This window comes from Anabrus simplex, chromosome 4, assembly GCF_040414725.1.
Source record: "Anabrus simplex isolate iqAnaSimp1 chromosome 4, ASM4041472v1, whole genome shotgun sequence".
Taxonomy (NCBI): domain Eukaryota; kingdom Metazoa; phylum Arthropoda; class Insecta; order Orthoptera; family Tettigoniidae; genus Anabrus; species Anabrus simplex.
Genome location: NC_090268.1, coordinates 402279052 through 402303016, shown reverse-complemented (window position 1 = coordinate 402303016; position 23965 = coordinate 402279052). Strand labels below are relative to the sequence as shown.

The 23965-nt window shown below is 43.0% G+C and overlaps 1 protein-coding gene across 1 annotated transcript in view; it reads right to left on the bottom strand.

Moving 5' to 3' along the window:
- The window catches only part of LOC136872297 (A disintegrin and metalloproteinase with thrombospondin motifs adt-1), a 142720-nt gene extending 119243 nt beyond the window's left edge, over positions 1 to 23477 (bottom strand). Inside the window, exon 1 of the mRNA XM_068227419.1 lies at positions 23411 to 23477. Within this exon, the coding sequence (XP_068083520.1) occupies positions 23411 to 23477 (67 nt within the window). The remainder of the gene's footprint in view (positions 1 to 23410) is intronic.
- Between the last annotated feature and the right edge of the window lie 488 nt (positions 23478 to 23965).

The window sequence follows — 23965 nt, the reverse complement described above, 5'->3', positions numbered from 1 at the left end:
AACCGTTTCTTAATATCATAAACCGTTTAGGAGATATGAATCTCGAAGTGGAAGTCTGCACTTTTCAACGTGCTCATGCTTATCTGTCATCTATATATATAAAAGCAAGTCGGGCTGGAGCGATGTATATATAAATATTTAAAAATGAAAAAAGACGTGAATTAATGAGGCACTTCCAGAAATCTCAGAAATTTGAAACTTTGTACGGAGGAAACTGATGACCCCAGGATCCCTAGAAAAATCGGAAATTCTCAAAATTCCCTGAAGGGGGCACGCTGGGGGGGCACAAATTTTGGGCTCAGCATAAGAACACAGTCGTATAGTATATCCAAAACGATAACCTATAGGTTTCGTGGGCTTAATAATTTTCGAGAATTTCCTCATTTTTATCCCCTATCCCCCCAAATCAAAATGGCGGCACAACCTGTCAGACGAAGTAGACAATTGAAATTTGGTGAAATTATAGCTTTTGGTCCCTAACCGATGGGAAAATTCCAAGATGTTCAAATTTTTCACTTTTTACTCCCCAAAGATATCGAAATATGGAGGCAATTTTAATGACTGTGCAGACATTCCTTTTGAGCTATTTTTTGGCTAAACGGTAAGTCGTATCACAAAGCGGATGGCACAATGTCTCTTCAATTCGGAGTGATCTACAACTTTGGTCCTGTGACATTTTGTCGTATCTCTCTCCCTAATACGTTAAATTTGGCCGTATTTCTGGATTGTTCGTAAATTTGGTGATTTTTACAAGTATATTTCATTGTTTGACACACTTATAAGAATGATAGGATCATCACGTTGTGTGCGCACATTGGCAAGATTAAGGGACATATGTGTACGAAATTTCATGATTCTAGCTTATATATAAGTAGGCAAAAAGTAATGTAAAATGTTAAAAATGCACCCAAATTTCACCCTATTCAAAATTTGATCTCAATTTACCCCCTTAATATGGGAGATACGATTAAATGGTTTAGAAACAAATATGTAGAGCGATAAATGAGGCGTCTGATGGCGCAAACCGTTTCTTAATATCATAAACCGTTTAGGAGATATGAATCTCGAAGTGGAAGTCTGCACTTTTCAACGTGCTCATGCTTATCTGTCATCTATATATATAAAAGCAAGTCGGGCTGGAGCGATGTATATATAAATATTTAAAAATGAAAAAAGACGTGAATTAATGAGGCACTTCCATAAATCTCAGAAATTTGAAACTTGGTACGGAGGAAACTGATGACCCCAGGATCCCTAGAAAAATCGGACATTCTCAAAATTCCCTGAAGGGGGCACGCTGGGGAGGCTCAAATTTTGGGCTCAGCATAAGAACACAGTCGTATAGTATATCCAAAACGATAACCTATAGGTTTCGTGGGCTTAAAAATTTTCGAGAATTTCCTCATTTTTATCCCCTATCCCCCCAAATCAAAATGGCGGCACAACCTGCCAGACGAAGTAGGCAATTGAAATTTGGTGAAATTATAGCTTTTGGTCCCTAACCGACGGGAAAAATTCCAAGATGTTCAAATTTTTCACTTTTTACCCCCCAAAGATATCGAAATATGGAGGCAATTTTAATGACTGTGCAGACATTCCTTTTGAGCTATTTTTTGGCTAAACGGTAAGTCGTGTCACAAAACGGATGGCACAATGTCCCTTCAATTCGGAGTGATCTACAACTTTGGTCCTGTGACATTTTGTCGTATCTCTCTCCCTTATACGTTAAATTTGGCCGTATTTCTGGATCGTTCGTAAATTTGGTGATTTTTACAAGTATATTTCATTGTTTGACACACTTATAAGAATGATAGGATCATCACGTTGTGTGCGCACATTGGCACGATTAAGGGACATATGTGTACGAAATTTCATGATTCTAGCTTATACATAAGTAGGCAAAAAGTAATGTAAAATGTTAAAAATGCACCCAAATTTCACCCTATTCAAAATTTGATCTCAATTTACCCCCTTAATATGGGAGATACGATTAAATGGTTTAGAAACAAACATGTAGAGCGATAAATGAGGCGTCTGATGGCGCAAACCGTTTCTTAATATCATAAACCGTTTAGGAGATATGAATCTCGAAGTGGAAGTCTGCACTTTTCAACGTGCTCATGCTTATCCGTCATCTATATAAATTAAATCGTAACGACCGTGTGTCTGTACATTGATTATTTTGGCGAAATTTCCGTACAGTTATCCGTTTCACCTGTAATTATGACCATCTGCATCATTTTTAGCTTTGGTGTCCGTTTGTCTGTTTGTTTGTCTGTTTGTCTGTCCTTCTATAACTTGAAAACTACTGGATATATTTCCACCAAACTTCATATTTAGAATCCACCTGTCCTTGGGTAGGTTTTAGCGCAAAAAATAAAAGCGTAACTACCGTGTGTCTGTACATTGATTTTGGCGAAATTTCCGTACAGTTATCCGTTTCAGGTGTAATAATGACCATCTGCATCATTTTTATCTTTGGTGTCTGTTTGTTTGTCTGTTTGTCTGTTTGTCTGTTTGTCTGTCCTTCTGTAACTTGAAAACTACTGGATATGTTTCCACCAAACTTCATATTTAGAATCCACCTCTCCTTGGGTAGGTTTTAGCTCAAATATCGTTTCTAAATCCCTGAACTGAGTGGGGATTTTTACGAAACCGAAACCGTGATTTTGCACTCCCTCAAAGTATACACAACCGAACTTAATGGAAATCAACCTGCCTTAATGAAAATGAATTTCTAAACCTTTTTTTCTCATGTGCATCATTTCGATAACAGGATTTAGTAAGGGATATATCATTAACGGACCGTTTTTCGGTACAAATCCCAGCGGGTGCGTGTAAAGCGTACTTCTTACAACTTGAAAACTAACAAGATATTTGAACCAAATTTTATATATAGCATCCATCTGTCCAGGGGTAGGTTTCCTTGGTGTCTGTTAGTTAGTTAGTTAGTTTGTTTGTTTGTTTCTTTGTTTGTTGGTCTGTTTGTCTTTCTCTAACTTGAAAACTACTGGATATATTTCCACCAAACTTCATATTTAGAATCCACCTGTCCTTTGGGGAGGTTTTAGGGCAAATATTGTTTCTAAATCCCTGAACTAATTGGGGGTTTATACGAAACCGAAACCGTGATTTTGCACTCCCTCTAAATACACACAACCAAACTTTATGGAAATCTACCTGCCTTAATGGAAATTAATTTCTAAACCTTTTCTTCTCATGTGCATAATTTCAATCACTTACAGGAAAGATAGTATGATCAAACTCTACACGAACATTGGCCCACCCAGTACCCATATGTGAGCCAAATGCTATGCCACATAATTATCCGAAAAGTAATGGAAATGTAAGATATTCTTACACAAATTTCAACCTATTCAACGTTTTTGATTCAATCTGACCCATGAATAGATTAGATGCGAGAAAATATCATAGGACCAGCCATTTAGATCGCTAAATACTGCGCCTTACGGTACAATCCTTTGTCGATATGACGTACCGTTTAGCAGCAGTTAATCTGTAAATGAAGGTCTGCAATATTGTAAACATTCATATACTTTCGTATGTCCATCTGTATATATATTCATTGATGTCGATTTGTAGAGATCGAGAAAGGATGTGTCTGCTATTGTAATCAGTACTCCCTACACCGACTTTGACTGCTGGCAGTAGGAATGGGGTCCTTCTCCAACTCCTGTGTAACTGGCATTAGTAAGGAGGGCCTACCATTTTAATGAATAATTCACTTTTCGATTTGTCTTGCAGAAGGCAAGGGATCATGCAGTTTTGTTCGAAAGTCCCCTACTCTATTGTGTTTGGCTCTAGGCCAGGGTGCCCGCCATTATAAACAAATGTTCCAATCTAAAATTTGACTAGCATTAGGCATTGTGGCCTGCTATTTTCATGCAAACTCACTAATTCTGTGTGACTGGCAGTAAGCTGGCTAGCAGCAGTAAAAAGGGACTGTCATTATAATGATAACTGCACAACTCAATTTTGACTGGTGGTGGGGAAGTTGCCTGGTATTATTATAAAAACTCCTCAACTGTAACCTGTCTGAAAGTAGGAAATGGGTCTGCCATTGTAACTAAAACTCCCCAAATCGATTGTGACCGCGCAGTAGGCATTGGGGCCTGCAATTATAATGTAAACTTGCCAACTCGATTGTGAATGGCAGTAGGCAAGTGAGCCTGGCGTTATCATCACAACTCCGCAACCCTCACTTTACATTGGAAACAACGTATGTGGACCTCCCCATGCTATTTCTCGGATAAGGCTAAGAGACATGCAATTTTAAAACAATCTCATTTGCTGCACGCACAGTATTTACGTCGATATCCGTATACAATGTAGAATACCGTAGCGAAGCACGGGTACATTTGCTAGTAGTTTGATATAGCTACCCAAGACTCACAATTTGAAACCTATCTGGGCCTTTTATCCCTTCAACTTTCGGCACAATTTAGGAAATTTACTTTAACTTTCGTTTTTCGTAGTAACTTACGTCTTTATCTGCCAAGAAATGTTTTCAACATTGAAAATGCGTTGAGTTATAGCCACTCAAAGAATAAGTACATTTCTGGGACATCCTGTTTTAAAGCTACGAGGAGCGAAAAGAGCTGTCTTTGTAAGTCCCTTTGCAAAAATAGTTATCACCATCGCAAGCAACAGTTGCCTCTCTTTCTTTCATTTCTTTGCAAGTTGCTTTACGTCGCACCGACACAGTTAGGTCTTATGGCGACGATGGGACAGGAAAGGGCTGGAAGTGGGAAGGAAGCGGCTGTGGCCTTATTTAAGGTACAGCCCCAGCTCTTTCATTTCTTATGTACTTTCTCAAAACTTCGACTAATGCGTTAATTTCACTCTGTTCTCGTCTTCTTCTTCTTCTTCTTCTTCTTCTTCTTCTGTAGTTCTAATCGTTATGAGTTACCCTAATCACAATAAAGAACAAGTTCCAACATTTCGAAGAATGAAGGTATCGGCAACATAAAGAGAAATGCCACGAAGAGCTTGAGAATTAAATACACCATAGGTCCCACAAACCGTCGGAACTGGATGAGAGCAGGAGATAAAATTAAGGAACAAGGCACACGAAAGTGGGAACAATCCAGACTCATGTAGGGACTACGTGGTCGTCTTTCCTGTTGTTTCCCTTTCCTGATTGCCTGATTTTGTTAGACTTCCCCTTAAAACGAAAATCACCGCTACCGCTATAAAAGAGAATGGCGAGAAATGCAGGCGCTTCATAATTAATGATCCAATTATTTTAATACTCGTATCTGGGTTTAAACAACCACCACTTTGAAAAATACACTGACTGACAGAGCAAATGCAACACCAAGAAGGAGTGGTTCGAAAGGGATGAAAGTTGGGGAAAAACAGAGACGGCACGGACGAATAATTGATGTTTTTTTCAAACCGATATGCAGGTTACACAATGCGCACGGCATCGACTCAGTAGGATGTAGGACCACCGCGAGCGGCGATGCACGCAGAAACACGTCGAGGTACAGAGTCAATAAGAGTGCGGATGGTGTCCTGAGGGATGGTTCTCCATTCTCTGTCAACCATTTGCCACAGTTGGTCGTCCGTACGAGGCTGGGGCAGAGTTTGCAAACGGAGTCCAATGAGATCCCACACGTGTTCGATTGGTGAGAGATCCGGAGAGTACGCTGGCCACGGAAGCATCTGTACACCTCGTAGAGCCTGTTGGGAGATGCGAGCAGTGTGTGGGCGGGCATTATCCTGCTGAAACAGAGCATTGGGCAGCCCCTGAAGGTACGGGAGTGCCACCGGCCGCAGCACATGCTGCACGTAGCGGTGGGCATTTAACGTGCCTTGAATACGCACTAGAGGTGATGTGGAATCATACGCAATAGCGCCCCAAACCATGATGCCGCGTTGTCTAGCGGTAGGGCGCTCCACAGTTACTGCCGGATTTGACCTTTCTCCACGCCGACGCCACACTCGTCTGCGGTGACTATCACTGACAGAACAGAAGCGTGACTCATCGGAGAACACGACGTTCCGCCATTCCCTCATCCAAGTCGCTCTAGCCCGGCACCATGCCAGGCGTGCACGTCTATCCTGTGGAGTCAATGGTAGTCTTCTGAGCGGACGCCGGGAGTGCAGGCCTCCTTCAACCAATCGACGGGAAATTGTTCTGGTCGATATTGGAACAGCCAGGGTGTCTTGCACATGCTGAAGAATGGCGGTTGACGTGGCGTGCGGGGCTGCCACCGCTTGGCGGCGGATGCGCCGATCCTCGCGTGCTGACGTCACTCGGGCTGCGCCTGGACCCCTCGCACGTGCCACATGTCCCTGCGCCAACCATCTTCGCCACAGGCGCTGCACCATGGACACATCCCTATGGGTATCGGCTGCGATTTGACGAAGCGACCAACCTGCCCTTCTCAGCCCGATCACCATACCCCTCGTAAAGTCGTCTGTCTGCTGGAAATGCCTCCGTTGACGGCGGCCTGGCATTCTTAGCTATACACGTGTCCTGTGGCACACGACAACACGTTCTACAATGACTGTCGGCTGAGAAATCACGGTACGAAGTGGGCCATTCGCCAACGCCGTGTCCCATTTATCGTTCGCTACGTGCGCAGCACAGCGGCGCATTTCACATCATGAGCATACCTCAGTGACGTCAGTCTACCCTGCAATTGGCATAAAGTTCTGACCACTCCTTCTTGGTGTTGCATTTGCTCTGTCAGTCAGTGTATGCCACGCTCTAGGTACCAAACTGTCACATTATCATTTAACAAGCTTTCACTCATTTGTTCAACGTAACAACTGACGTGTGCACTGAATCAGAGCGAAGAAACATTGACCCTTAATTGGCATTTCTCCTCGCGAATTACCGGTATAAATGAACTTGAATCCTTTCGTTAGACGAGAATAATGCGGCAGATGCAACTCAGGGTCAAAGTGGAAGGTTTTGGAACCGCGAATTTCGTCTACTCCTATAATAGTTTAAGCAAGACATCGGCATAAGTGTTAGCTTCAAAATATGTTGATATAAATATATCTTAGAGCTGGGGGTCAGCCGAAAATTTGTGTAACCAAATAGTGTCATGTAACAAAATACGTGACGACAGTGTAACCTAGCAACCGTGCAGTTTACGTCTTATGACTGGCGGTCATCTGAAATTAGCAGCCATGGCCAATATACCGGGTGGTTCACCAGCCCCTTACTTTTTTCCGGTGGTAGGTAATCCAACTGTCCGCCTCTGTGGTGTAGTGGTTAGTGTGATTAGCTGCCACCCCCAGAGGGCCGGGTGCGAAGAAAAGTGGTACGAGGGATGGAACGGGGTCCACTCAGCCTCAGGAGGTCAACTGAGTAGAGGGGGATTCGATTCCCTCCTCAGTCATCCTGGAAGTGGTTTTCCGTGGTTTCCCACTTCTCCTCCAGGCAAATGCCGGGATGGTACCTAACTTCAGGCCACGGCCGCTTCCTTCCCTCTTCCTTGTCTATCCCTTCCAAACTTCCCATCCCCCCACAAGGCCCCTGTTCAGCATGGCAGGTGAGGCCGCCTGGGCAAAGTACTGGTCATCCTCCCTAGTTGTATCCCCGACCCAAAGTCTGAAGCTCCAGAACACCGCCCTTGAGGTGGCAGAGGTGGGGTCCCTCGCTGAGTCCGAGGGAAACAGGTAAAGAAGAAGAAGAAGAAGTAGAAGGTAATTCAACTAACGCGTTTATCACAGTCATCCGAAAAACATTAGTACCTGCTTCTTTATGGCCTTAGTACAATGCTCGCGAACATGGTAGAAATAATTAACGGCTGTATAATATCTATTAAGTAAACTATAACGAACGTGTAAAACGATCACAACTGCGTATAACACTATCTTACGTTTGGATTTTTGAAGGGCGGAAAAAAGTCCATTCGACACTCCATGTCGTACGATGTCGGCATGTTAAAGATCTCTGGTGACACATTTGGTGTTTACCCGACAAAATTCATTAAATCTCAGCCATAGACGCCCAAGAGAGTTTCGGTTTACTCGGTCTGCCATCTAGTGGGGGCCTAGAGTAAAACGGAACGTCGAAATTGACGAGCAGACAGCCAGATGGCGTCAAATTGAAATGTCTGCACACGGTAGCTGAGGCCATACGATTATTATTATTATTATTATTATTATTATTATTATTATTATTATTATTATTATTACGTTTGGACAAGAAGGACTACAATGTGCTAACAATCCACCGTGGCTCGCGGGAGCTAAGGTGGGTAAAGCATGAGGCACTACTGTCGCATTATTTAATTTTTTACCAATACAGAGCACGTGGTATACATTTTAATTCCACCCTACTTCTTCTTCTCCTCCTCCTTCTTCTTAGTCCGTTTACCCTCCAGGGTTGGTTTATCCCTCGGACTCAGCGAGGGATCCCACCTCTACTGCCTCAAGGGCAGTGTCCTGGAGCTTGAGACTTTGGGTCGGGGGACACAACTGGGGAGAATGACCAGCACCTCGCACAGGCGGTATCACCTGCTATGCTGAACAGGGGCCTTGCGGGGGGATGGGAAGATTGGAAGGGATAGACAAGGAAGAGGGAAGGAAGCGGCCGTGCCCTTAAGGTACCATCCCGGCATTTGCCTGGAGGAGAAGTGGGAAACCACGCAAAACCACTTCCAGGATGGCTGAGGTGGGAATCCAACTCCCCTTCTTCTCAGTTGACCTCCCGAGGCTAAGTGGACCCCGTTTCATCCCTCGTACCACTTTTCAAATTTCGTGGCAGAGCCGGGAATCGAACCCGGGCCTCCCGGATGGCAGCTAATCACACTAACCACTACACCACAGAGGCGGACTACACCCTACTTTCTCCATAAATTAGCAACAATTCAACGTACTCTTCATAGGAATACATCGTGAGGAAAGGAATAAGTACTGTGATGTGACCTGGTGGGTTTGGATTATTAATTGTGTGCATTGGATCCGTAGGTTGTGGATTCGAATCCCATGCTGGCCGTCTTGAAAACGGTTTCCTCGGTTTCTCGTGTTCACCACCAGGCGAATGCCGGGACGGTACCTTACTAAAAGACCAAGGCCAATTTCCTTCCCAATCCTTCCTCCACCTATCCAAATCAGAGCGCACCCCTTAAAACCAATAGCAAAAATGTATTGATTATTATTGTTTCCCCGCTAAAACGGAGCACCTCTCGTTCAAGAAATTGGCCTAATTCTGGGTTCAAACCACTACGCTGCCGATACTCGCACCTCTTCTGCTCCAGCCCTTGACCGATTCAGCCACGAAGTCATCGTACATGATGCTTGCTAGAGGTTCTCGTAGTGCTTACGTAGGTCGTTCCACCTTGAAAGTTAATATCCGTGTCGAAGTCTTCAATGAAGAGTTACAGCGTTCATTTAACTTCCTTACATTACAGAGTACGCAGCATAACCTATTAATTCGATCGTATTACGGGTACCTGTGTTATTTCAAGGCGTAATACATCACATGTTTGCAGAATGGTCCTTAGTATTTGGCGCGGAATTGTGCATAGTGGTTTTTCCTTTGCTAGGTCCGTGGATCAATTTACAGCGATGACACACTGGTAGGGGAGAGCCTTATTGATCATAAGGAGAAATATAAGTTATTTGGTGTTCATAAAACTCAATTAGGTTATTCGCGTTATTTGGGTTGCCTGTCTCCGAAAAAATAAGGGGCTTGTGAACCACCCAGTATACATAAGATATATTTATGATCATTTGATTTCGAGAAGAACAATGATGTTGGTGAAATTACGCTTCATGAAGTGGAAATAATTTTTTTTTTTAAATCTCCGTTATCATAGAGCAGCAGGAATATATGAAATTAGACCTGAAATGGCAAAATATAGTGGGAAGGCAGGGATAAAATAGCTCCATAGAGTGATAAAATTATCATGGTGTGTAAGATACCTTCTAATTGGACCAAAGCAGTAATTGCACCTAACTATAAGCAAGGGAACATGAAGGATCGCAACAACCATCAAGATATCTCATTGATCAATATACCAGACAAAGTGTTCACTGGCATCTTGGAAGGGAGGGTGCGATCAGTGGTTGAGAAGAAGTTGTATGAAAACCAGTGTGTTTCAGACCACAGAGGGGCTGTCAGGATCAGATTTTCAGTATGTGCCAGGTAATTGAAAAATGCTTTCTTTCTTTCTTAACCTGCTTACCCTCCAGGATTGGTTTTTCCCTCGGACTCAACGAGGGATCCCACCTCTATCACCTCAAGGGCAGTGTCCTGGAACGTGAGACATTGGGTCGGGGATACAACTGGGGAAAATGACCAGTACCTCTCCCAGGCGGCCTCACCTGCTATGCTGAACAAGGGCCTTGGTTGGGGATGGGAAGATTGGAAAGGATAGGCAAGGAAGAGGGAAGGAAGAGGCCGTGGCCTTAAGTTAGGTACCATCCCGGCATTTTCCTGGAGGAGAAGTGGGAAACCACGGAAAACCACTTCCAGGATGGCTGAGGTGGGAATCGAACCCATCTCTACTCATTTGACCTCCCGAGGCTGAGTGGACTCCGTTCCAGCCCTAGTATCACTTTTCAAATTTCGTGGCAGAGCCGGGAATCGAACCCGGGCCTCCGGGGGTGACACCTAATCAAACTAACCACTACACCACAGAGGCGGACCTTATCATTTAATACTTTCCTTTATTTTCTTTATTGCTATTATTATTAACAACATTATTTGCGGAAATACGCATAAAATGTCGTTCGTCGCGGTTAACCGATTTGTATAGCGCCACACCAAGTAGTGGAGACTTTGCATGTGCTGTGAGGAAGGGTAGCAGGGAATATTTTTTGCCAAGGTCATGGGCACTAAGGTATGATTCACAGGCTTGCCGCGCGCATTCGTCAGTCTGACGGTATCTTTCGTGTCGTTGGTTTCTTAGTGTGAACTGCAATAATATATGATTTTTAATAATATAATCACGCCGTACATCTATTTAATTACAATACATGTGTAATTGTTCCTTTGGTGAAAATTTTATTGTATAGTATTGAATCGAAATCTTAAACTATTATTACCGCACTTAAGTTGGTAACTTGTCAACCTTTACCTCTCCGTGGAATTTTGCCGAGAGAGCACCAAAAACCTTAGGATTTTGTAGTTTTCGTTTTTTTCAGTTTTGATGTTTATAACCCTCCACCCCATCCGCTATATCCTACAAACGCGGGTAGGCTACTATTTGTTGTCTGTACATTTTTTGCCCCATTTTTTGGTAACAGGCTTGATCTACGCTAACGCTATCTATTTCCACCAGGGAGCAGCGTTTCCCCGCTTTGTGTCTTTTGCTAATGGATGGGACAGTTCACATGGAATTACCCAAATACACTCGTTGGAACCATCGGAGCAAAATTTTGGTCTTGAGCACGGGGGCAAGAATGAACATATCAAATATTTTTACGGGAGCAAAAACACAATTGCGCCCCGGTGGCCATGATCGTTAAGGCGCTGAAGTCTAAAAACGGTCTAACACCGAGGTTAGCCGGTTCGAGTCCCGTTGGTCGAAAAAATTTTCACCATCAGAATGTTGGCCGGTATACAATTTCTAATCACTAGATTGCGTGCCAAAAGCCTGGATTAAATTCCAAACCTCTCCGCAGTGCTCATATGGAGTGAGGGCATATGACGCTGTTGATGGTGATTCGTCCGTCGGATGGGGACGTTAAGCCTTGAGCAGACCCCTTGGTGCTATTCGACAGGAGTAGGCTATGTGCCGGCACCGGGTTTCACCCTCTCCCTACTATCATATATCACGTCATTCATTTCATCTCTCTTTAACTCCTCTGATGAGGTTGACGTCAGGAAGGGCATCCGGTCATAAAAACCGCCACGACAAATTCATCTCACCTCATACCCGACCCCGTAGGGAAACGGGACAAGGGTTGGACAAAAAACTACTATATGTGTGGGGGCAAGTGCTCCCGTGGAGTCGTGCGCCTATGGTTGGAACTTTTCGATGTTGGTGTCCTGAATTTCATCCTGAACCTTATGGCAGCAACACACACACACACACACACACACACACACACACACACACACACACACACACACACACACACACACACACACACACACACACACACACACACCTTCTAATTTCCAACCTCCGCTACTGCTTACTACAACCCCTAAACACCTTCATAACTATGTGAAGAGATCTGTAACCTTTATTTACAACCTTATTAATGCGTACTTACAGTGACCCTCGCAAGTTACTTTCACCCCATCAACACAGTAAATCTAACTGAAAGGACACTTCTTCTTGGTGAATCTTACAACCTAACTTTTCATCCCGTTTCATGTCACAACATTGCGGAGCTGTTTTTGCAGTCGCTCACAATCCTGTAACTTATTTATTACTCTATAAGTATAAATCATCCGCATAAAGCCTTATCTGTGATTCCATTTCCTAACTCATGTCATAACATACATGCATAGGCCTCGATTGATCAAATATCGACACCATATCAACAGCACGATTCTCCATTATTTGTTGATAGTGAGTAAATATTTGTGAATCTGAAGACTGATTAATGTTTATTGTAAGTAAGACACAAAATGAAAACAAAATTTACGATATTTACTATCGCCTTACTAGTAGAATACCGGCAATGTTTTTTTGTAGTTTCAATTATCCATTATGTTAAATACTTTGCATACATTGTAATTTGATAGGTTAAAGGGTTAGATCTTGCACCTAAAGTCGCCAATTAAACTTCAAGCTACTGAGTTCTTCATTACTTTTTCACTTCCTCCATTCCATACGTTATTATTATGTCCGGCTCCATGTCTAAGTGGTCAGCGTGCTGGCCTTTGGTCACAGGGGTCCCGGGGTCCCATCATTGGTTAATTCTGCTGGCACGGGGGATGGGTGTATGTGTCGTATTCATCATCATTTCATCCTCATCACGACGCGCAGGTCAAATCAAAAGACTTGCACTTGGCGAGCCGAAGTCCTCGGACACCTTCCGTCACTAAGGTATAAAGGCCTTAAGATACATATAAGTAAATCACACCCAGAGCAATACAGAGCCTGCTTGTTGAATCCATCTATGACTACACCTAGCCAGTCTAAAATTCCACCTTCAGATCCTATTCCTATTTCTAGTAAAATGGCCAGTCAACGAAGTTGGAAATAACCTCTGATCAAAGAGAGCAAAAAAATAAACCTTACCACGACGAACTGAGTAAATGGCTAGGTATTTTTCAGCATGAATTGAGTGATGCTGAATTCAATGAACAAGTCACTAATTTTGTAAACTTCCTTGCCACAGCTACAGACCTACTGCTAGGTCCAAAGAGTCCAGTTACTAGATATATTGAAGCTCGTAAACGTGGCACTTACAAAAATAACAACCGACAGTATAAAACCTCCAGTAACCCACAGAGATCCTCTAAGAATGATCGTGAACGTCGGAAGGCTAAATTCGAGTATGAACTGACTCAATATGAATATTTTTCAAAGGAGGAAAGCAATTAGAAAAAATTTAAGTGGCAAAAGAACTAATAATTTGAAACTAGAGAAAGATGTTGTTGAAGGATATTTCAGGAACAGATTTGAAACTCCTAATGATTGCATGAGAGACTCCTATATTGATTATACGATTGAAACCTTAGATGATACAATTTCAATATCTCAAGAGTTAGTTTTCTCTATTATCAAGAGCATAGCAATTGACACTAGCCCAGGTCCGGATAAGGTTTTATTGAAATCTGTTTATGATCCACTTGCTGCTAATATTTTAGCCCATATCATCAGAAGAATATTTGAAAGTGGGTTCATTCCTGAGGTTCTTAAGGCAGCGAGGACTGTTCTTATACATAAAGGCGGTGAAGAGAATGATCTGTCCAAATGGAGACCGATTAGTATTTGCTCCATTATTCGGCGCATATTAAGTAAGATCCTTGATAAAATTGTAAGGGAATACATCCCTTTGAACCAGTTCCAAAGAGGTTTTGTCATGACCCCCGGCTCTTTCATTAACGTGAATATTGTTGATGGCATTTTACGAACAGCTGTAATGAAAAAGTTTTCAGGCTGTGTAGTATTCCTCGACATCAGCAAAGCGTTCGATAGTATTGGACACAATCATTTAAAGGCGACAATAGAGAACTCTATACTACCCAGATCCATTAAGAAGTTACTAGTCAACCTTCTCACAGAAAACACAACACAAGTTCAAACTGCTCGTGGTCATACAGATAAGATAAACATCAAATGTGGAGTGATGCAAGGAGATCCAATTTCACCTTTCTTATTTAACTGGGGTATAAACCACATCCTTGATGAACTCACAGACATCAAAGTATCAGAAATGTATGGTTTTCAATTGAGTCCTAACACTGTACCTTTAACATCCCTATGCTTTGCCGACGATCTGGTGATCATAGCTAAAGACCAAGCAGCAGCTTCAATCCTAGTCACTTCTGTCATAAATCTGCTTCAAGAAATAGGTTTGCATATAAATGCAGACAAATCAAATGCCATTATTATAGAAAATGGTAAACTTCATTCTGATGATATCGTGACGGTCTCTGGAAACATTAGAAGTATAAATGACAGTGAAGAAATAAAATATTTAGGGGCAACTTTCAGACAGACTTTAGTCTTCAATGAACATCAGGTACTTGAAAAATTGAAAGCTAACTTAGATCAGATTACCAGGACTCACTTACTCCAACCGCATCAAAAATTGACTGTAATAAATCAGTTTATTGGCCCTACACTGATATATCCCTTCCAGACTGTTTCGGTTGAGAAAATTCCCAAATCAAGTCTGTTAAAAGCCGACAACATGATCAGAAGCGCACTTAAAGAAATTCTACAACTTCCGAGTGACACACCGACAAGTATGATCTATTCGAGCCACAAATATAAAGGGTTAGCCCTAATGCGCGCTACTTGGGAAGCGTACCTTCAACAGCTGAACATCAATCTTAAGCTAGAAGCTATGAATGATCCGCACGTAAATGCTGTTCGAAATTTCACAGCAATAAAAACTCGCTGCCTATCTGAATTTCATCTCAATGAAGAGACATCAACGAAATCTGTTAGACAACTGCGCGATATACTTAGAACGCGCGAATTTGAAGCTTGGTGTGCATATCCACAAAAAGGAAGAGGTGTTGAGTTATTTGCTCAAGTTCCTGCTGCTAATTCTTGGGTTACCAGAAGAGATGGTTTAACTTGTTCGGAATGGAGGGAGATGTTGAAGATGACCGCGATGGTTGCACCAGTACGTACTCTGCCGGGACGTTCTACCAGCACAGGCCACTGCAGACACTGCAGTGAGTATGAAACCTTACCACATGTGCTGGGGAGTTGCCCTCAAGGAGAACTGCTTAGGATCAAACGCCATAACATCATCAGAAACCTTATTGCTAATGCTCTTCGTCTCAAAAATCTAGAAGTGTACGAAGAAGTCCACTGCCTCGCCGAAGGAGGCAGCACTCGCAGGATTGATATTATAGCGATTGACAGACGGAGGAACGAAGCAGAAATTATTGATCCTACGGTACGCTTTGAATCTTCAGCCTCTCAGCCGACTGACGTAGACAATGAAAAAAAAAGGATATCTATAATCCAACCATCCCTTTCTTTCTTGAGTCATATAACCTTAAAAAAATTACGGTGACTGGACTTTTCTTTGGCGCGAGGGGAACAATTCCCAAATCTTTCGTCACATGGCGACAAAAATATAAACTAGCGAGAAGCCTACAAGATGAGATAGTCGTCTCACTCATCAAATACTCCGTTTCGATTCTTCGTCACCATTTATATGGAGTTCATGCCATTTAACATGGTTAATTATTGTAACCTATCATTTTTTAAAACATTAATCTTTTTTATCTTCCCTCAAAATTATTATTGTGTATTATTCTGTGTCTTATGGCAAATCTAGGGTGTCCTGGATCAGACTAGATAAATAAATAAATTACTATTAGTATTATTATTTGTGTTCATCTTCCGACACGTAGAGTAGATGAGCGTGAGTTTAAATGAATTCTGAAGCACTTTTATTTTTGCTGGTAAATAAAACCTTGATGGTATCGGCACAGTAACATTCACGAAACAGGAAGCGTGTAGAAGGGGCCTTGAACCAATGGGGACAGCGCACCAGGTAACCTTGAAGTCTACTATGACCCATCAGTTACAGCGATTCTGCACTGCTTTCGTCTAACAGAATTCAACTGAATAGTGGATATGGAACCTCTAACGATACCTCTAGTACAAAAGTGGTTCATTTATCTAGTCTTCTGTCCGGCTCCATGGCTAAATGGTTAGCATGCTGGCCTTTGGTCATAGGGGTCCCGGGTTCGATTCGCGGTTAATTCATCATTGGTTAATTTCGCTGGAACGGGGGCTGGGTGTATGTGTCGTCTTCATCATCATTTCATCCTCATCACGACGCGCAGGTCGCCTACGGATGTCAAATCAAAAGACCTGCATCTGGCGAACCGAAGTCCTCGGACACCTCCCGGCACTAAAAGCCATACGCCATTCTTTTTTTTTTATCTCATCTCCTGAAACATTCAAGAGAGCAAACCTCGCACAACCTGACACAATATTAAATGACTGTTCTGATAGTTCTGAATTTATTGGATGGTGAAAACTGAGCTCTGGACTGTTTCTGCTTACTTGTGTAGAGCTCATCTTATGTTTAGGACTAACTTCGCCAGCGCGGACATTGTTTCCAACATTTGAGGGGCCCAGCGCTACATGGCTAGTGATTTTGAGATATCTGAGGTGGAAGATTCCCTATCATTGTTTCTTAAAGGAAATATTTCAATCATACTGAATAGTATACAAATATACGGCATCCAAAGCATGGGAAGTATGCAGACAGATTGATCGCGGATCACGTTAGAAGCGCTTTAAGCCATCTGTTCACTCTGAGCTCAGGGCCTTGAAATGACCCTTTAAATTATGTTGTTCGTAAGAACCGGACACGACTGCACTAATATTTTAATACTTTTGAACTAATAGCTTTTTACTATTTGCTTTACGTAACACCGACACAGATGAGTTTTATGGCGACGATGAAATAGGAAAGGGCTTGGAGTAGGAAGGAACGGGCCGTGGCCTGAATTAAGGTACAGCCCCAGCATTTGCCTTGTGTGAAAATGGGAAACCACGGAAAACCAACTAATGGCTCAAATAACACGAAAAATTTAGAGAAATATTCACAAAGAATTAAAACAACGCAATTTTGGTAAATTGTAGGGCAAAATATGTACAGAATGCTATACTCATCTACTAGTTTTTGTTAATGTAGTATATCTTGAAGTATTCTGGCATATAAAGAGTTACCACGCAGACTTCACACTACCACCTGCTTGTACAAGTCTTCTGTTTTGCTGCACACACTCGACCCTGACTTGAGGGGATTTTGTTTCACTGGGTTAATGGGAATCTGCCTAGGGAAGTGAGCATTGTCAATGTTCAAACAACTATTCGCATACCTGTTCGTCCACTGCACACGTTTTGCCAGATATAAACTTAACCAGAATACTTTTCGGCATTAGATAAATGTTATCAAAATAGAATTCACCCCAAGCATTCCAGTGATATGCACATTTCCCCTGAAATTAAATCTGGACCAGTAATGACATATTTTCTTTCTTTCTTTCTTTCTTTCTTTCTTTCTTTCTTTCTTTCTTTCTCTCTTCTTTCTTAATCCGTCTACCTTTTAGGGTTGTTTCTCCCTCTGACTCAGCGCTGGATCCCACCTCTACCGACTCAAGGAGTGTGAGACTTTCGATCGGGGATACAACTGGCGAGGAGGACCAGTATTTCGCCCAGGCGGCCTCACCTGCTATGCTGAACGGGGGCCTTGTGGGGGGTGGGAAGATTGGAAGGGATAGACATGGAAGAAGGAAGGAAGCGGCCGTGGCCTTAAGTTAGCTACCATTCCGGCATTTGGCTGGAGGAGCAGTGGGAAACCACGGAAAACAACTGCGAGGATAAAAGAGGTGGGAATCGAACCATCCTCTACTCAGCTGACCTTCCGAGGCTGAGTGGACCCCGTTCCAGCCCTCGTACCACTTTTCAAATTTCGTGGCAGAGCCGGGAGTCGAAGTCGGGCCTCCGGAGGTGGTAGGTAATCACACTAACCAATACACCACAGAGGCGGCTGTAATTTACTTATGAAAATCCCACTGAGAGCTTTCCAACTGTGGAGCCCCAGCGTTCGCAAGGCGTCTCGTTCATTTAATCGCAGGTTGGATTGTTGTGGTTACTGTTTGAAATCATGTACTATGTGGCCGAGATAGTGGTGGGGGTGCTGTTAGTGGTAGTGATTACTCTTTTAAGAGAAAGTAAAATTGGCCAACCATCGTCTATTAACATTAATCAGAAGGAAAATGTTAGAAGTCCGACACTTAGAAAAATGAAGCTATCGGCAAAAGAAAGGGGAGAGCCACCAAGGGCGTGAAAATAAAAGACTCCCTAGGCCTAATTCGAGGTTTTTGATCTCGCAGATCGAGTTTTCTTGGGCGTTAGTACCATTGTACGTTACCAGGAATAGTGGGATTTTTGCCTGGTCCTCTGGGATGTCTGTTGCTTTATCGACGCTATGTCGTAGCCGTGGGCAAGGAGTTCGTCCCGTACTTCGCTCAGGTCTTGTGTGGAGTGCAGCCCTCTGATGACCGCTTTGCGGTAGCGTTTGTATAGTAGTGGTCTGCAGTGGTATTGCCACGTACGAGAAGTAACAATTTGGGTGACTAATTCGTGGTCTTTTTTGGTCCAAGTGTCAACCCTAACCTCATCGTGGAAATGTTTGAGTCGATAGTCCACATGATTTTCCCGGAGAGTCTTGATAAGTTCATTAACGTCAATATTATAATATAGACTTTCACGGCCCGTGTAACTATTCGTCGTTTCATCTATTTCTCTGTTGTCTCCTGGTAAAGAAAGGCAAGGTTCCTTTCGAAACGCGTTGAGTGTGTTTACAATTAATTACACGGAATAAGCCAAAAATATACCGCAATGAATAGTTCATTAACATCCTTGACGTATTTAATATAGATGGGTGGAATCCTTAATTTTGGTTGACTTGGCTGGTCCTGCCTCTCGCTTTCTGGCTGTCGTAGTCGGGAGTTGAACCAAGGGAGGTCGGACAGGAAAAATGAATATGAGGAGTCTGACACAAATAAGTAGAAGTAACGCCAGACTCACCAAACCCACGCTCCCAAGTTGTGAGTCGCTGGTTCCACTCTTAGTCGCCCCATCCGACGTATTCTGTATGCGTAACTTAATGTGAAGCAATTCTAAATACATCACTGCAGATGTACACGTTACTTCCCTGCGGCATCAGGTCGTACTATGAATGCGTTATTTGTAAGAAATAATTATCAGCACATCACTGCAACTGTACACATCACTTGATTACGGATTTAGGACGTGTTATGCATGCGTAATGTGTAATGTATGTCAGCAAAGCCCTAAGTCGTTCATTATTAAATACTGCCTGAGCTTCAAACATTAAATTTTCAATTTTATTTGATATCACTGACATTATTTTGAAGTCATATGTATTCAAGGCCCTACGAATAAACAGCAGATAAAATATTTGTACTTTTCTCCTAAACACTTGTATAGATGGTCACATCGCTGAATGTTGAAAATTACATTATAACTTCAACTTTTGGGCCCCTTTCTTGCCGGTTTTTCTCTTTTCGGGCTTTGACCATATTAATAAACGAATTTAGGACGTCAAATACCTTATTTTTTAGACATCTTACGACTTCGGAGTTATTAATTGCAAGGCAAATCGTATACCTCAAGAAGTTATAGTTAATCGGGCGAGTTGGCCGTGCGGTTAGGGACGCGCAGCTGTGAGGTTGCACCCGAGAGATAGAGGGTTTGACCCCAACTGTCGGCAGCCCTGAAGATGGTTTTCCGTGGTTTCCTATTTTTACACTAGGCAAATGCTGGGGATATTCCCTAATTAAGGTCACGGCCGCTTCGTTGCCACTCCTAGGCCTTTCCTATCTCATTGTCGCCTTAAGACCTACTGAATATGTGTTGGTGCGACGTAACTTATAGCAAATTGTAAAAAAAAAAAAAAAAATGTCATAGGCACTTCTACCCTAACGTATAGGCCTGCAAACGAAGCTCGCCAACTGCCATATTGTTTCTCATGTTCCACATTTCCAATCAAACGCTACCTCAACCACTTGGATCGGAACTTTAGTTCCGAAGCTTTCAGCCCAAGTGTGAACACGTTATTTATTTACACTAAGGTTCAAATCTTCACTGTTACTCCTAAATCTCGCAACTCGCGCTGTTATCGAAGTCGAGGTTTTTAGTGCACTGAATGAAAGATTCTCAGATGTCTATGAATCCTAATGATGTAATAGATACCGATTGTCGTACTGATGCCCCCGCACCACCAAAATACTCCACATTAATGGGCAGATCTCTGTTTACAAAACCTCGTTAATTCATGGCAAACCGAGCTCGATAGATGCAGTCGCTTAAGTGCGGCCAGTATCCAGTATTCGGGAGATAGTAGGTTCGAACCCCACTGTCGGCAGCCCTGAAGATCGTTTTCCGTGGTTTCCCATTTTCACACCAGGCAAATGCTGGGGCTGTACCTTAATTAAGGCCACGGCCGCTTCCTTCCCACTCCTAGCCCTTCCCTGCCCCATCGTCGCCATAAGACCTATCTGTGTCGGTGCGACGTAAAGCAACTAGCAAAAAAATTCATGGCAAAAAGTTAAGTCACGCAACCTTCTCCAAATGACCTGACAGTTTACATAATGGCCATCAAATCATTTTTGATGCAACTTCTGTCATTTATAAAGAGAAACATTCTATACCTAGAATCATTCGTGAGGCGATATATGCCCGCCTGGTGGCCATGATCGGTAAGGTGCTGAAGTCTAAAACGGTCTGACACCGAGGTTAGCCGGTTTGAATCCCGTTGGTCGGAAAGATGTTCACCATCAAAATGTTAGCCGGCAGGGTAGGGGAGGTGGTGGTATACAATTTATAATCACTAGATTGCTTGCCAAAAGCCTGGATTAAATTCCAAACCTCTCCTCAGTGCTCATATGGAATGAGAGCATATGACGCTGTTGATGGTGATTCGTCCGTCGGATGGAGACGTTAAGTCTTGAGCAGACTCCTTGGTGCTATCAGACAAGAGTAGGCTATGTGCCGGCACCTGCTTTCACCCTCTCTCTACTATCATACATCGCGTCATTCATTTCATCTCATTAACTCCTCTGATGAGGTTGACGCCAGGAAGGGCAGCCGGTCATAAAAACCCGCCACGACAGATTCATCTCACCTCATACCCGACCCCGTAGGAAAACGGGACAAGGGTTGGACAAACAACTTTCGTGAGGCGATATAAATTGCTAAACACCCAAATAATTATAATAAAGGTGACGGCTATGTACTGAGTAGATCATGGCTACCCTCCATAGTTAATTGATCAACATCTTTCTCCTTGACTCAGGAGGCCCTGGAACGAACTATATTTCTAACAGGGTCTCTCTATCTTGAGTCTGATTACTATGGAGTGACAGTTGCCAATACATTATTATTTTGTTATTGCTCTGAAGACGATCCTGGTCACTGAATCGAAACGTGTCAGCAGATTATTAGGGCCTTTTACATGTTGATTGCTACTCTTTCGTTAATACTGGATCTTTTATTCAGTATAGGATAGAGCTGTGACAGTCGTGCGTGTGTTTTCCCCTGGATGTCTTTAATGTGATATAGCATGGTTAGTTTTCTATCTAGGACTACTCCTAGATATTTGACCTTGTCGTGCCATACTATATCTTGATTAAATAGTTTGAGCGGTTTTATATTGGCTGGCCTATGTGTGTGTCTGTTCTTCCTAGTGAACATCACAGCTTGGCATTTGTCAACGTTGACCTTGATACGCCATTTGGTTAGCCAGGGCTCGAGGGTTCGCAGTGCTACTTGTAGTCTCTTTCGGGTGCATGCTAGCTGAGGGTGTTGTACTGTGATAGCAGTGTCATCCGCGTAGAGGTGCGTGGTAGTGAGTTCCGCTGTCGGCATGTCATTCGTAAATAGGATGGACAGGATTGGCCCTATTAGTAACCCTTGGGCTACGCCGCCCTGATCGGTCGCGTGCTTGACAGTGTGTTGTGAACATCTACTTGGAACTCTCGGCCTTCCAGGTATGATTTAATTAATCTTATGTACCCTGGGTGGAATTCGAGGTCTATTAATTTCGCTAATAGGCCTTGGTGCCAGACTTTATCGAATGCCTTCTGGATATCAAGGAATACCTGATATGGTACTGTGAAGAAGAAGATATTAGACTTATGATATCCGTGTCTGTATTTTAAACCATAACGTGACCCTCCTACATGAAACTCCACGATCCGCTACTGATAGCGCCTCTTATCTGCTTCACCGGGCGAGTTGGCCGCTGTGAGCTTGAATCCGGGTGATAGTGGATTCGAGCCCCACTGTCGGCAGCCCTGGAGATAGTTTTCCGTGGTATCCCATTTTCACACCAGGCAAATGCTGGGGCTGTACCTTTATTAAGGCCACGGCCACTTCTTTACCACTCCGACCCTTCCTATCCCATCGTCGCGATAAGACGTATCTGTGTCGGTGCGAAGTGAAACAGATTCTAATCTGCTTCAAAGTGTTATAATAGCAATGTTAACACAAAGTTAACACGGGGAAGTTTTCTTATCTGTGTATTTTTCAAGAAAATCTCTAAAATGTTTGTTTTCGTCCTTGATGAAATGGATGTTGGCATGTATGACATAGAAGCCTTGACAAAATTCTTTTTTTATTTTCTGAATGTGATTTTGATGTTGAAAGTCCCTCTTGCGGTGAATTATATATTTTCTTTGCATCATTTGATATTGCAATATTTGGTGAAGAATCGAATTCTATCTGTCCTAATATCTTTTCGCCAAACTTTTGAAAATAGTCTCTTTTTATAATAAAACATTCCTTGTCGAAATACTCTACAAGTCTGAAATGCAGAGAACGCTCGGTGTTCTTCGCATATCCCTTATCACTGAGTATCGCGCTACGAACTTGTTTATCCTTCGGAGCCACAGTACATCTTGTGTGCACTCGAACCGAAACCACTCCGACAGAAAGGGTAATGCACTCTGTTTCGAAACCATTTGTACTCAAGTGATTGTAACCCTTCCCAACAGGTCAGTCGGTGGATGCAGAATAGGCTTCACCCTACAAGTGGCCACGGCTGGTCCATTGTCCGGCAGCTCTGCACTCCGACCGACCAACCGAGTATTTGGGAGACGGAAAGGGGCTTATCCCCACCGTCAGCTATCCTGAGACTGGTTTTCCGTAGTTTTCCATTCTCGTACTCTAAGGTAAATGCCGGGACAGTTCCTAGCATAGGCCACGGCTGCCAACCCTCTCACCTTCTCCGATATCTCCTGGCCTGAGAGACGGCGTCAACGCGTAGGATAGGGTGACCAGACGTCCCATATTTTATGGGATCGTCCCTTATTTCCATTACGTGTCCCGCTATTTATTTTACGTCGCACCGACGCAGATATTTTTTATGGCGACGATGGGACAGGAAAGGCCTACGAATGGGAAGGAAGCGTCCGTGGCCTTAATTAGGTACAGCCCCAGCATTTGCCTGGTGTGAAAATGGGAATCCACGGAAAACCATCTTCAGGGCTGCCGACAGTGGGGTTCGAACCACTATCTCCCGAATACTGGATACTGGCCGCACTTAAGCGACCGCAATTATCGAGCTTGGTTGTCCGTTTTTTTAAATATTATACGAGGCTTGGGGAAAAAGTCATGGCAACTATTTTTTTTTCTTGAAGATACATGTCCTGTTGGAAAATGTGACATATACAGACGAAAGGACAAGGTGTTAACCACATGTGTGGACAATGAATGTCACTGAAATATCGTAATACACTAATTTATTAAAGTAGTATACAGGGCAATATGGCCTTCCC